We start from the raw sequence: 15,333 nt of genomic DNA, 5'->3' as shown, positions 1-15,333 counted from the left end.
GCAGAGGGAGAGGTACAGACCTCTCCGAATCTAGCTCCTATGCCCCATCTAGGGAGGTGTCAAAAGGCAACTCATCCTCTGTTCAGGAGGGGCAGACGGCTAGACAGTCAAGTCTACAAGGGAGATACCAGCTCAGGGATGAGCCTTCTTCATCTCACAGCACATACGAGGGGTCGGAGAGAGCTAGTCAGGCTTCTGAGCCATCAGCTACACCAGTCCTAGAGGCACAACCTATACATGAGATCCCCGATGATGGTAGAGTGGGAGATGGTATTGCTACAGGTCTAGAGAGATCAAAAAAGAAGAAGGTCTGGGAGGATCAATTTGTCAGCTTGTATTCTTTCACTAGCTTTCGTATGTGGTAGCCAGTGAGGTCGTTGACTCTTGAGCAACAGTTCTTATTGAAGGATTTGGAAACATACAACCCGGTAATCTTGAGGCAATTCAGAGCACGAAAGGGTTGGATGTGGTTCACCGAGAGAGTGGAGGATTCCAAAGAATACCTCTTCCGGGAGTTCTATGCCAATGTTGCTCATATAAAGAAAGGGACAAAGGTGATCAAAGTGCGCAACCTCAAGGTGAGGTTTGATCAGCATACTTGGGCTTCGAGGATGTTAGCCAAAGGAGTATCTGGAGAAGTGCGCAATGAAGGAAGAAGTACGAACTTGGCTGGCTGAGATCTTAGCATCACCAGGGCTACCACCACTATGGATTACCATTGGGGTTCCCATTCAGCGGAGCACTTTGAGTTTTGAGGCAAAGGGGTGGTAGACCTTTGATTGTAGGAGATTGGAACCATGCCAGAACAAGACTCACCTTCCTATTCCTCGGGAAGTTCTTGTGGCTTCTATCATGGTCGGGTACCCAATCAATATGGGTGTTGTAATATCGGCCAATATTTCAGTAATTGCACGGCAGGATAGCTCGGCCTACCCTTATCCCAATACTATCACAGAGTACCTCATTGATGCAAAGGTAGAGCCGAGAGATTTTGACACCAATGTGAAGCCGGAGAATCTATTTGACCGGTATTCACTGATGGATGCGAGCAACCCAAAGAAGAAAGTGCAGCCTTCTACCACCACAGGTCAGTCTGATGAGCCAACAGTGGTAGCTTCTGAGACCATTGATCTTCCATCCACCTCTGCTGAGCCTTGTACCTGTGTCGCTTCTATGCCTCCGCCATCATCCTCAACTCCTACCACAACCTCTAGAGCAGCTCTGAAGCCAGTGCCCATGCCCACAGTTCCATTATCTGCTCTACGAGTCTCCCAGACATTGGCGAGTCTCAATAACTGGATGCAAATAGCTACTTCTAAGTTGTCTGACTTGTCTAGTACTGTTGCAGTGCAGTCCACTTCTCAGGCACCACAGGCTCCTTCTGACATTGATGAGATACTGAAGAAGATTCTAGAGAATCAGAAGACGATCATGGACATCTTGGTACAATACGAGTCTGTTATTGAGGAGCTAGGAAAGGAAGTGAAGAAGATGAGGAAGTCCCATGCAAGTAAGAAATCAATGGACAAGCTCCAAAAGGAGGTGATTAGACTTGCCGCAGATGGAGACCTGCCTTTTGATATGCTGCTTGACCCGCACCAGTCCGTCCCAGATCCTTCAGAACCATCTGCATCGGTAGCACCAGCTGGCCAATCTGACAAGCCAGACCTTGTTGCCAACACTGCTGAGGCAGTGCGTGCAATGTTCGATAACCCAGCCACACCTAGATTTGATGATGATGAGATTCAGTTGGCTGACCCTGAGAGAGATGATATTGTTGGGGACACGAAAATGTTGATGAGATACATTTGGCTGACCGTGAGGGAGATGATATTGTCGGGGATACTGAGATGTCCAAGGATGCTTAGGGAGTTTTCTTCACTCTCTCTTCTTTTACATTGGTACACTTTGGATATATTTTGTCTGTAATAATTTGTTGATACTCTTTCTTTTCTTATTTGTATTTATCTATCTATCTTTAGTAGTTATTGCTCATTAGTGTCTTTAGCTTCTTTATATTTTTCCATATTAGTTCTTGTTTTGTTAATTAGCTTCTTTTAAGCCTTTGGTTTTCTTAACGCCACGCTTCTTTCCGAAGGTAGTTTGTGTGTGAACCGGGTGACTCATCCCAACGATGGATGACGTGACAATCTTCTTAAGGGAATGAGTCTATTTTTGTATTTAGGTAATAATAGTAGCAGTAGTAATGAATAAAAAGACCTAATCAAGTCATTCTCAAAGAGTTAATCATGCTTCATTTGGTACCAACACACTTAACTACGTGCTTATTATTAGAGATAAGGTTTTTGAAATAAATAACTCTAGTTAGTGACTTTGTGACTCTTGAGTTGACTTTAGTGATCATCGAGTGGTTTATTGGACCATGTGATCTTTAAACTTGAATGTGGTCATTGTGGGCTCTCGACTCTATACTCTTTTACAATCTAGTTGCGTGAGGGGTGAGATGAATTGTTGCTAGTCCAAGTATCCGTGTGAATGGTCTAGAACTTACCCCGAATGTGTTTCAAGGCAAAATCCTAAGTTTTGCTTGATTTGAGAAGAGATTGTAGGCTTTCCTTGGCCCGTTTGAGCTTTCTATTGCCAACCAATGTCGTTATCCCAAGTCAACCCCCTTTTAGCCTCTGGCCTTTCTCATTTGATAACCATGTTATAAGCCTTTACCCGTTTTGTTGTGACCCTCTCTTGGCACCCCGATTTTCCTTAACACTCTAGTAAAATAAGTGGCTTAACGCATAAGTTTGGGGGATATATGAGGAATTTGAAAAAGGTATCAAGGCACAAAAAGAGAAAAGAAATTATCTTTATGAAAAGAGAAGGCAAGAAAAGAAAAGAACAAAAGGAAAAATTCAAAAAACAAAGAGAATAAGTGGAAGGGTTGATGGATTAAAAAAGAGGTAATGATCCCTAAAATGAGCATTGAAAAAGGGAGAAAAAGAATGAAATGAACAAGAAAGAGTGATGTCAAGTTTCTCTAACCCTCAATGAAAAGAAAATGCCTCTAAGAATTGGAAATTGTGAGCCGAAAAATGAAAATGTGGAGTGCTTAAGGAAATGTGTAACCACTTACCCATATGGTATCCTAGCCTAATCTAAAAGCCTTCATTATAACTCAAAAGAAGTCCTACTTGATTTCAAACTGAGTGAACTTACATTAGTGGTGATCTACATGAGGGCAAGCCTATAGTACTTGAAGTCGTACTTGTGATATTCTCTTATGAGAGAAGAGTGAACCTTTCATGAATCTTAAGATTGGGTGCTAACTGGTGCTAACTTTTTAAGTGAGCCTGGCAAATGGAAGGTAGAAGAGTAAGAGTTTGAAGCCCACTATGACCTACATGATAGAACAAGAGTCCTTGATGAGTAAAGTCAATTCTTGAAGCTCAAATGTCACATTAGAATTATATGTGCATGAATATATGACTTGTCGCCTTGTTGATAATGCATGAGTAGTGTGGGTAATTGTTGGTCCCAACTAATGTATGTATGGCTCACCATTGACTCGCTGAAATGACCTTAAACAATGAGGAGGTGGGAACTAATTTATTTGCTCTAGGACAAGCAAAGACTTAAGTTTGCGGGAGTTGATAAGTGTGGATTTTGACCACTTATTAGCATATTTTTGCTTCTGTTTTCATCCGAAAGTATTGACTTATGTTCCCAAAACTAATGAAAGTGTGCAAATTGCAGGAATGTTGGAAATTTGGGCTCCCATGATGAAATCCGACTCAAAAAAGGAGTGTTCAGACTCACAAGGCAAGAAGGGTCGCATAACATAAGATGTGCGGTCTGCAGAGGTATTTCTGCGGCCATAAAAGAAAGTGCGGATCGCAGAATTCCATCTGCGACGACCGAACAAGTGAAGAAGCCCAGCAGAGTTTTAGCTGATGTGCGGATCGCACATGAATTGTGCGGCCGCAGAACAAGGTCTGCACTGATAAAGGATTCAAAGTTCAGAGAGTGTGCAAATGATCAAGACTTGAAGCCTTGCCTGAAGTGCGGACCGCACAAGAATTACGCGGCCGCAGAAGATGCATTGCAGCCGCAGACAAAATTGTGCGGCTGCAGAATCCAAGTCCTTGCAAGTTGAAGCAATCTATGGACCGCACATGGGATTATACGGCCGCAGAACCTCCCGATGGGCATTTTCGTCAGCGAATTTTGGGTCACTATAAATAGACGAGAATCACATTTTTAGGTCAAGTTTCGAAGTTTGAGCTGATGTAGCTGTTGTATTTTGTTATTTTAGGAAGTTTGTGACTAATTTGGGATTTAAACATCATATTTTATCATTTTAATCTTAGATTATGTGTTTAATTAGTATTTCTTCTTTGTTTTCTTCATTTTTCACTATGAGTAGCTAGACTCTTACTAGGGTTGTAACCCAACCCTAGTGTGTAAACCTTATGGGTATTTAATTTAATGCTTGTTTATGATTGGGTGTTGATTATTTAGCCTTGTTTATGCTTTAATTTTAGAATTGATGGTTGCAAACATTGATTCATGCCTATTTGACTTGGTTCTTACTTGAGAAAGAGGTACCTAGTCTAGGAAAACTTGGCTAACAAGAAATTGGGCTAATTAAGAGTTTAATTAGTCTAATTAAAGGGTTTGAACTAGAGATAGTGAGAACCCAACTTAAACTCATATCAACTATTTAGCTTGATACCCATTTGGGCTTGAGTGGGTAACTTAGAGTTGAGAGCTATAATACACCCCGATCAATAAAATAATATTAATGTATTTAACCCATTAGGTGAACACCTAGGTTAAGGTAACATCTCTAGGCTTTTGATCAATACAACTTTGCCACCATGAGATAAAAACTTATCCTGCCAGTCATTGAGCCTTTTAACAATTTTGGTAAGCATATTGTCAAAATATTCTATCTTTTTCCTCCCCACGTAAAGAGGGGACCCTAGATAGGTAAGAGAAAAAAATTTATCCATAAAACTAGAGCGATTTCTAATCATGTTGATTCTGATAGCAACAATGTTAGGGGCAGTTAAGAAAAAACTTTTGTCTCTATTTACTAGTAGACCAAAACTCCTCTCATATTGAGAGATTGATTTCACGATTAGTTTAATAGAGGTAGAATTATCACTACAAAAAATAACTATATCATCAGCATAGGCTAAATGTTTAATCTTTAGGATATTAGCAGGCATGGAGAAGGGGGTGTAATTAGGATACATATACAAAGAATTAAGAGATCTAAACAAGACCTCAGCAACTATTATGAATAAAGAATGAGATAGGGAATCCCCTTATTTGAGGCCTTGAGAAGATGAAAAGAAACCATGTTTAGTACCCTTAAAAATGATAGAGTACCATATATTAGAGATAAGATTGTGAATCATATAAATCCATATATCAGAGAAACCAAACTTCCTTAAAAAAGCATACACTACTAAAAACGGGGGAAAACATACTATCAAAACCGACCATATTGGTCGGTAATTGGCAAAAATTGACTGAAAATTGACCGATTCATGGCGGTAGGTAATCGTATGGTCGGTAGAGCCAACCAACCGATTTCGCTCGGTACTTAAGTTGGTCGGTATTTTCTGACCGATTTCGATCGGTCAATTAAATTCCAAAAACGAAACAATTACCGAAAAACCGACTAAAGTTGGTCAGTATTTTACGACCGAAGTCGGGCGGTATTTTTAATTATGTAATTAAAAAAATACACCATCTGAAAATCGAATCGGGATCAGTACTATGGCATGATACTATTCTACTACTAGACCATTGATGTATTTTATTTTAAGAATGTCTTTTATTTTATTTATACTCTTTCATTATATTTTCGCGCGAAAATAACCGACCGATGTCGGTCGGTTTTATTAAAAAGTAAAATTACCGATCGAAATTGATTGGTTTTTTAAAATGACTGGCCTAAATAACCGACCGACTTCGGTCAGTTTTTTGAATATTAATTTTAATTTATTTTAAATAAAAAACCGACCAAAGCTGGTCGATTTATTGAAAAATAAATTTTACGGGACGCAAAAATAGTTTTTTGTATTTTTGCGCCAAAAAAATGACAAACTATAAAAGACCGACCAAAGTTGATCAGTTTATTGAAAAATAATTTTGCGGGACACAAAAATAGTTTTTCACATTTATGTGCCAAAACAAACCAACCAAAGTTGGTCGGTTTCGTAAAAAAATTGAAAAATAAAATATTTTAAAAAATCGACCGACTTCAGTCGGTTTTTCGGACGGTGTTTTGACCTATCGAAGTCGGTCGATCGAGTACGATCGATTTTGGCTGAATTTCTAGTAGTGATAGATGAAATTCCAGGATATTTTATCATATGCTTTAGCCATATCAAGCTTAATCACAACATTACCACCTCTGTTAATATCTACAATATTATGAATAATTTCCTGAGCAAGCAAGACATTCTCAGAAATCAATCTATCCTTAACAAATCCACTTTGATTAGGTAAAACTAATTTGTATATAAGGGTATTTAATCTAATAGAAATAGTTTTAGAAATAATCTTACTAGTAAAGTTGGAAAGACTAATTGGTCTAAAGTCAGCAAATGTACTGGGTTATCAACTTTAGGAATTAAAACAAGACATGTATGAGAGTAGAATTTAGTCAAATATTTCCCCTGAAGAATTCCATCACAAAGGCAGTTACCTCCTTATGGATGATGTCCCAACAACTCTGAAAAATGTACCATTGAAGCCATCCGGACCTACAATACTATGTGCACTCAAGCTAAAGACCGCTTCTTTGATTTCTTTATCATCTGACATTCTGCTTAGCGTAGCATTTTTTTTCTCAGAGATATAAAATGGGATGCAATCCAGAGTAGAAAGATTGATGGCCGGAAGAGTAAGGTTGAATAAGGATTGAAAGTAGTTAACAACTTTTCTGGCTATCTCTTCATCCCCTTGATCCATTTACCATTGTTTAGTTTTGATTCTACAATCTGTTTCCTTCTCCTTCTTTCCCTTAAAATGGAGTGGAAATATTTGGTATTATTATCTCCCTCTTCAACCATTTTTTCTGAGATTTTTGTTTGAGTAGATAATCTTGAAAACTTAGCCATCTGATATACTGAGCATGAGCTTTGTTGACATCCTCTCTACTCTTTTCAGAGTTATTCTCAATATCAATGTCCTCCAAATCTTGGAGTCTTTCTTCCCAACTAATGAGTGCTTCAATTATATCCCATACATCATTCCGAGACCATTGACTCAATCTCTTACTGAGTGCCTTAAGCTTAGATTGAAGGATCCACATAGGATTTCCCATCACATTCATACCTCAAACTTACTTGACAATGTCAAAGAAACATTCTTGGTTCACCCAACAGTTAAGAAATCAGAAGTACTTAATATGATGTTGGTTGCCATTCAGATTCTTCATATGTAGAGGCCTACGATCAGAATCAGTCCTAGCTAGGTGCCTAATGGAGCATTTTTGAAAAGGTTGATCACACAAGTTATTAACTAAAACTCTGTCTAGCCTTTTCCAGATTCTTTTGCCTGGCTTTCTGTTGTTACACCAAGTATAGTTAGAACCACTATACCCAATATCAGTAACCCCACAGTTGTCATACATGTTTGAAACTCCAAGCTTCTATACATTCTGTGAGGCTTACCCCAAGTTTTGTAATCAAGCATATCATTAAAATCACCCCCAATACACCATGGGAGATCTGATTTGTCTTTTAGTATTCTAGAGCAGACCAAAGGTCCTTTCTATCATAAGACTTGCATTTAGCATATACTAGAGTAATGCAAATGTCTTAATTGCCAATAGCTTTATACATCTTGATAGTAATATGTTGATCACTATCAGTAATGATCTTTGTGGAATTGTAAGCATTCCAAAATACCAAATTTGATCATTTCTGTTGAAACAACAATGTTGGTAACCAAGGAATTTTCTGTAGCCATCAACCTTTACCTTAGTACTAAAAGGTTCGAAGATAGCCACAAATTGAGTATTGTTAATGTCGATCAATTTCTTCAGCATGTGAATGGATATTTTGGATCTAACCCCCCTAATATTCCAGAAAATATCACTAATCATTAGAACATTTTGGGGTGGTATCCTCCTTTTGGCTCCTTCTCAGAAAAGGTTGGGTTTTGTTTCTATGCCTTCTACCACTTTTTCTGGTTTCACTTCTTCCTCTTTTTGTCATGTGTTGGTATTTTTCATTTTGATTTTGCTAGTCAGTCTTCTCATATCTCACCTCATTTTGACTGTCAGTATGTTCAACCATCAGAAGATTGTCATTATTGTCTTCTACAATATTATTGTTGTCTCCATTCTCCTTGCTCCTGTATAGGTCCATAACCAACTGCAATCCAGGCTGATTCCTTATTTTAGTAGGAACAATTAATGAGTTTGAATCACAACAGTATTGTTTAATATTATTTTTCTCCGTGATCTTGCCTTCCTGATTGGTATCATGTCTGGAGTTAATCTGGTCTGGATGCTCCTTGTTTAGATTAGAAGCCTTCTCCTTGGTTATGCTATCATTATTGAGTTCAATCTCATTGCTTTGATCAAGGTGATGTTCTCTGCCATCATTAACAGGGCTAAGAATATTTTTTCCTATATCATGCTTAGAGTGTTCATTCTGCTTTGCAATAGAGGTAGTTATTGGTTTCTTTTTGCAACTTCTTTGAATATGTTTGAAGAGCACTTTGCTTTTCTTTTTTGGCATTTGTTTAGTCTTCTTCTTCTTGATAACTTTCTTTTCATTGGTATTAACAGTTTTTGTTTCCTCACTATTCTCCTTATGCTGGTTTTAAGAACTCTCCAAGCTTGGAGAGTTTTGTTTCTTCCTGTCATCAGTAGGAGATTGTTTGCTAGCTTCCATCCCATTGTCCAATTGTGTTTCCTTTTCCAACTCTAATCGTTCACCTTCCTCCTTGTGTTTAGCTTTTTTCTTTTCAAGAACCCTGCAACTGATCATATAGTGGCCTATCTTTCTACAGTGCTTACAATATTTAGTAACCCCCTCGTACTCCAATATTTGAGTGTAACTCTTGAGTGGAGATTTCTCATACTCTTGACCAACAAAAACACTTTGTGGCAGAGGTTTAAGTAGATCAACTTCAACTCGAATTTTGGTCATGCTAGGTCGTGTTCTCCCAATTATAGCAGCATCTAGAGTTAAAGGAGTACCTACAGAGCTTAGTAGTTACTTAATGTAGTGTCAATCATGCATATTGAAGGGTAAACCTGGCAGGAGCACCAATGCAGGTGCAACAGGTAAAATCTCCTCTTGTTTGAAGTCCAGAGACCATTTTTGCAACCACATCTGCATTCCATCGATTTTAATAACCCATCAGAACCAAACAGATCATCCTCGTTAAACAAATCAATAAAAATATGGTGGTTATCAAAAACTCCAATTCTAACTAAACCCTTTAGAGAGATTATTTCTTTGAATCTAGACCTAATTTGGTCAATTTGGGGGCAAGGTCTAAGAAACTTTCCCACAATAGAGTACTTACATAATTCTGCCGTAATACCATAGTAATCTAAAGCTTTGAAAATAACATCAGGCATACCGTTATGGGTTCTCTGTCTTGCTATCACATTCTCTTTCTCTTGACGGAAGGTATTCGGAGAAGAACTTGACGGAGATGTAATCATCTTAGCATAGTAATATTTCCCTAGGAATTCTCATTCATATGAGTAGTCTCACCCTTAGGTTGATTTTGTTCTTCCATATGCGCCGGTCGGAGGCCTCCTGGTGGCTCCATCTAGTGGAGCAGGGTCAGGACGCGCAGCAGAGAGAGTCGTTAGAGAAACGTTGTAGAGAGAGTTCTTTTAAGAGAGAGAGAGAGAAAAACAATATGGTGTAACCATTATCTATAGAAAGATATCTTCACGCACATAAGAAAACAAGAAACATCTTCTAATTAACTAGTCTAACATCTATTAATTTGCCGTTGAATGTTGGTAAGCAGAAAATAGTAATTTTAAAACAAGCTATGTTTGAGGAAGCATAGCCCATTGCTTTGGTAGAGATTTTAACTGGTTGAATTATGAACCTTTGTAAATATTAAAATAATTCAGCCTAGCATGCTTATATTAGAGGAATCAAATAAATGTGGAGGGTTGTAGTAGGTTAATAGCCAACGTAAAACTAATCAATTTATGATAAATCCTTATTAATTAATACAATAAAAATATGTTAAGACGTACCCATTTACGCACATGTTACAATGTGTTGGTTAATGCCAACATTCCACTTATGGCAAGGCCCACAACGGAGCTGAGGTAGCCCGGGTCGGAGTCATAGTTGAATATGGCGCTTGCTTGGTAGACTTGGTTAAAAATAAAGTTGTGCCCTTGCTATCAGCTATAGCTTTTGGCATGATGATAAGTACTTGATCCTAACAAGTGGTATCATGGCCAAAATCACGGGTTAGATTTCCAATAGCAACATGATGCATGAGGCAGGTGTTGGGAGTGAAAATTGTTGGGTAACGCCAAAATCCTGCCTATGGTAAGGCCCACGAGGGGGCTAGGATGGCCTTGGTCGAAGTCATGGTTGAACATGGCGCTTGATTGATGGGCTTGGTTAAGAAATAAAATTACGCTTCTGCTATCAACTATAGCTTTTGACATGATAGTAAGTGCTTGATCCTAACACAATGGCACACGGGATTGTAACAAGCTTAAATGAAACGACATCCACACTATAAAGATTCACAAAAATGAACCCAATTTGATTGGAATTAAGGCATAGTGATAGACGTTGTAAGCATTAATAGAATATTTTTTTTCTTTCTTCGTTAGGTTTGTGAAAGGGAAACTCACCCCAAGGATGTATGGAATCTATGCTTTACATGAGGAATTGGAATCCACTTAAAAGGGAGTAGTCTTTAATTTTTAATTTGAAGAAAACACATGGATTTCTAAATAGGGGACACTATAACATGCTTCCAAAGCTTTGAGAACATATGTTCTTTTGGACGTGGAAAGATGGACACTTTGAAACATTACTTAAATCAGATTCATGATTTAAGTTCTATGGATACAATTATTAAGATTTTAGTATTAGACTTATCGTAGTTTAAAATTATGGTTTAATTTCAAACTTGTTATTTTCTTGCAATTTTTATAGATCTTTTCATATAAATTTATACTCAAGTAAGGGAAACCAGTACATAAGGTATCTCACAATCACGCAGAGCTCGGAGAAGGGCCGCACTACAAAGGGTGTGATGTGGACAGTCTAATCTATTGCAAACATTAGTGACTGCTTTCACAACTCGAACTCGTGACTTATAAGTCACACGGAGATAACTTTACCGTTGCTCCAAGGCTCCCCTCATAAATTTATACTCAAATATTGGATTTAAATGAACCTGATGCGGTAACACTACATCCTCATCACTTCACTATCCCCCATTAGGTTCACCCTACCACCCATCATTGTTGTCTTAACTGAAATAGACTAAAATCTTTTTAAGCTTCAATTATTGGTAGAATAGGTTTCTTAGAGGAGAGGTTTTCTGAAGAAGCTATATTTTCTTTGTTCCAACTTATTTTTGAAAAGGTAAATGATGGCCATATTTAGATCCTAAATTCTAGTCAAATTGTGAACTTACCATGTCCATTAATATAATGTGCACCCTACCATACAATCTTTGAGTCGATCTTGTCTCGATTAAATCCAATACTCTCCGACCATTCCTTAATCAAGACAAACGTCTTTTTTAGAGATACATGTGAATTGTTATGCTCCCATACTATTGGGAACAGAAACAACGTAATAGTACACCATCTGATGGCTCTCAATAATCCTTTTTTTGGTTCGACAAATCATGCAATCCATTTGTTGACTGTGGATAACAAAGAAAACTTTATCTCTTTGGTAATTAAACAATAGAGAAACTGAAAACACATTCTACGATAGAAGAAAGTCCCATCTCACTTAAGGTATATTGTCTTGGAGCGCAGACAAAGAGATGCAAGAAGCACTCTCTCGAAGGATTGATTCTCCTTTAAAATAAAATTGAAGAAAAATCTTGCTAGAACAATGTGAGTTGTTGTTGTTGGGTTAAAACAGACCAAAGATATTCTTAACATGATGTGATGTTGTCCGGTTTAGTCCAAATCTACACGATTTTCCCAAAAGGCCTCAAATTATTAAGAGTATCCAACTCCTAATTATAAGTTGATTCTTTTTATTTTCTACTTTCCATCTAGGACTTTGTTCACACACACCTAACAATCTCCCCATGAACTAAATTTTACATGACTCATCACCATTCATAGTTAATTTAGAGATTAACTATGTAGCACCCACATGATCTTGAGTATTTACCGTCAACGAAGCCCAAGGTTCAAAAACTATTTTTTTAAATTTCAATTAAATCTATGTCTAAATGCTTGCTAAGTATCTAACTCAATAATTTAGGAGAAAGGTTGGAGTGATTCAGACATTATTAATGTCTTTGAAAATATTTGGATAAAACGGTGTAAAGATACTCTTAATATGGTGTGATATTGTCCGTTTTAGGTCAAGTCCGCATGGTTTTCCCCAAAAGGCCTCACACCATTAAGACTATCCAACTCCTTATAAGTAACTTTTATTTCTTTTTCACTATTCTTGTGGGACTTTATTCTTATACACCCAACAATTATCGTATAATGAGGAGATCACAACTTCAAATCGCAGAAACAATCTCTTATAGAAATATAAAAATACTTCTTTTTCATTATGAATTTATTGTGGTCTAACCTTTTACCAAACTCATAATCTCTAGTAGAAACACATGATAAAACCAAGCACTCCTTTCGTTTAAATTTATCTGATATACTTTTCTTATTAGTTCATTTTAAAAAGAATGGTATTTTTGAAAGTAATTTAATTTTAATTTTTTTTTTACTCATTTTAACCTTAACGAGAAGTTTTTATAGCCACACAAATGTTACAAACCCACTAAACTTGTATTACCCTTTAAGCTTTAAGACTAGAAATTTTAAAAGTTTTCTTTTTTCTTAAATTTCATACTAAATCAAATTAGGTACAATCATATAAATTAAAACGGAGTAAATACTATTAATTTAATTAGGTTCGACCCTTTTTCGAGCCTTATAGATAGCACACTCTTTATGCACCAAACTGCCTTTATCATATGCCTAAAGACTAAGGTGGAAAAGACGGTGGTGGGGTTGGGTTGGGTGGAGGGGAGATGAAAAGATAGGGTATAGCACTATAGCCTATAGAAACACTTTTTGCCATTGCTAAATTTATAGCTTGTTTAGCCAAGCTCAAAAAACAGATTATTTTGAGAAGTGTTTTTTCTCAAAAGTACTTTTTTCGTGAAAAGCAGTTTGTGTTTGGCTAATTTATTTGAAAAGGACTTCTGAGCAACAATTTGTGTTTGACCAAGCTTTTAAAAACTGCTTCTAAGTGTATTTTTCTCGAAAGTGCTTTTCAAAAAAGTATTTGTAGAGAGAAGCTACTTTTTTTGCTTCTCCAAAACTGCTTTTGCTTCTACTCAAAAGTATATTTTTTTCCCTCTAAAAGCTTAGCCAAACACTTCAACTTTGAAAAAAATATATATTTGTTTTGAAAAAATAAATAATTTTGGCTTGGAGATACTTGGTCAAACAGGCTACAGGTCTAAAGAGTGGGGAATGGTCTTGTAGATAATATATCAAGAAGAGGCCGAAAAAAACAAAAGATATCAAACAGGTGTCTAAGTCTCTCTTGAGAATTGGTCCCTAACTGACTCCCTGTCTTGAGGGTCGACCCAAAGGTTTCCCCTTGGCGCTTTGTCCACCTTGGAAAGTCTTGAATTTTAGTTATCATAAATGTTTACAATATTTTCATTTGCATATGCAAAATTGTTAAATAATGTGAGGGTATTTTAGTCTTTGTAGCTAAAGTGGTTATTAACCGTTAATAGTTGTTAGAGAGTTAGTTAATAAGTAAAATATACACAATCAAGAGTAGTATACAAATATATGTAATTAGCCTCCACTAGAAAAGATAATATACAGAAATTTAGCTCTCTGCGTCTCTCTCTCTTTCTCTCTCTCAGTGACTATGTCTTTTTCTTCCTAACATCTTCTCTGTAAACTCTCCATAAATCACAACATGGTATCAGAGCTTCTAAGCTCAGAAAACTAGTTTACGTCCCGATCTTAATTGCAGATTCTGCTTTCTTCTTGTTCATTGCTGTCTTCTGTCAAAACTGCAATTACCAAATTCATGAAATTTTGAGTCAGCAAGAAAATGGCGATTTTGGATGAACAATTGGGCCAAACACCAGGAATTCAAATCACTGGTGACCAAGTGAATCAAAATGCTGGAAATCAACAATTGGATTGACTATAATCATCCACCCTTCTTATCCCAAGTTGATGTAAGTGATATTCAAATTATTTCGTTTCAATTGACTGGAATTGAGAACTGTTCCATCTGGTTTAGGTCTATGCGAGTAGCCTTGCTAGGAAGAAATATGTTGGGTATGGTTGATGGTACATGCAAGAAGGAGAAATTCTCAGAATCAATGTGGAATCACTGGGAAAATATCAATGCAATTGTGCTATCTTGGATTATGAATTCAATGGCAAAAGGACTTCTTGAAGGAATTAAGTATGCATCGAGTGCTCAGGTGGTTTGGGAATATCTTTTAGAGAGTTTCAACAAGGTTGATGGATCAAGAACTTATAATTTACATAAGGAAATAGCAACTCTGCCACAAGGAACAACTTTTGTATCAGTTTACTTCTCAAGGCTGAAGGACTTATGGGAAGAATTTGAGGCTTTAGTGCCTGCACCTGGGTGTGACTGTCTAAAATCAAGAGAATTTGTGGTGTATTTATAGAAGTTGAAGTTATACCAATTCTTGATGGGCTTAAACGATTCATACTCTCAAGCTAGAAGCCAGATCTTGATGAGAAGTCCTATTCCCACAGTAAATCAGGCATATGCATTAATTGTAAGTGATGGGGGGCAGAAATTTGTTGTTGCAACCTCGGGAATCTTGGGCTCTAATCCTACAAGTCAGATGAAAAATTATGAGGTTGCTATGTACTCGAAAGTTGAAGGAAATCAAAATCAGAATCAAGGGTTCAAAAGAAATTATAATTTGTACTGTGAATTTTGCAAGATGAAGGGGCATAGCAAAGAAAATTGTTATAAGATTGTGGGGTATCCTGCAGATTTAAAGAACAAAAGAAGAGGGAATGCTGGCACAAATGCAACATACAATGTTAATTTAATGCCAGAAAATAATCACTCTACTACTCAAGATCATCAGCAACTACATGTGTTCAATTATGGACAAAATACAAATGTG

At 37.1% G+C, this 15,333-nt stretch overlaps 1 protein-coding gene across 1 annotated transcript; it reads left to right on the top strand.

Annotated features, from left to right (window-relative positions):
* Window positions 1-14,334: 14,334 nt before the first annotated feature.
* LOC142167984 (uncharacterized) lies at window positions 14,335-14,859 on the top strand. The gene has a single exon (XM_075228628.1). It carries the CDS (start codon window positions 14,335-14,337, stop codon window positions 14,857-14,859), a length of 525 nt encoding a protein of 174 aa, XP_075084729.1.
* Window positions 14,860-15,333: the final 474 nt, after the last annotated feature.

Source organism: Nicotiana tabacum, chromosome 13 (genome assembly GCF_000715075.1).
Source record: "Nicotiana tabacum cultivar K326 chromosome 13, ASM71507v2, whole genome shotgun sequence".
NCBI lineage: Eukaryota > Viridiplantae > Streptophyta > Magnoliopsida > Solanales > Solanaceae > Nicotiana > Nicotiana tabacum.
Note: the sequence above shows the minus strand (reverse complement) of the source record. Positions and strands in the feature narration are given on the sequence as shown.

Excerpts from the sequence above, each read along its gene's own strand:
- LOC142167984 (XM_075228628.1), top strand. The coding sequence starts at position 14,335 with ATGCTGGAAATCAACAATTGGATTGACTATAATCATCCACCCTTCTTA.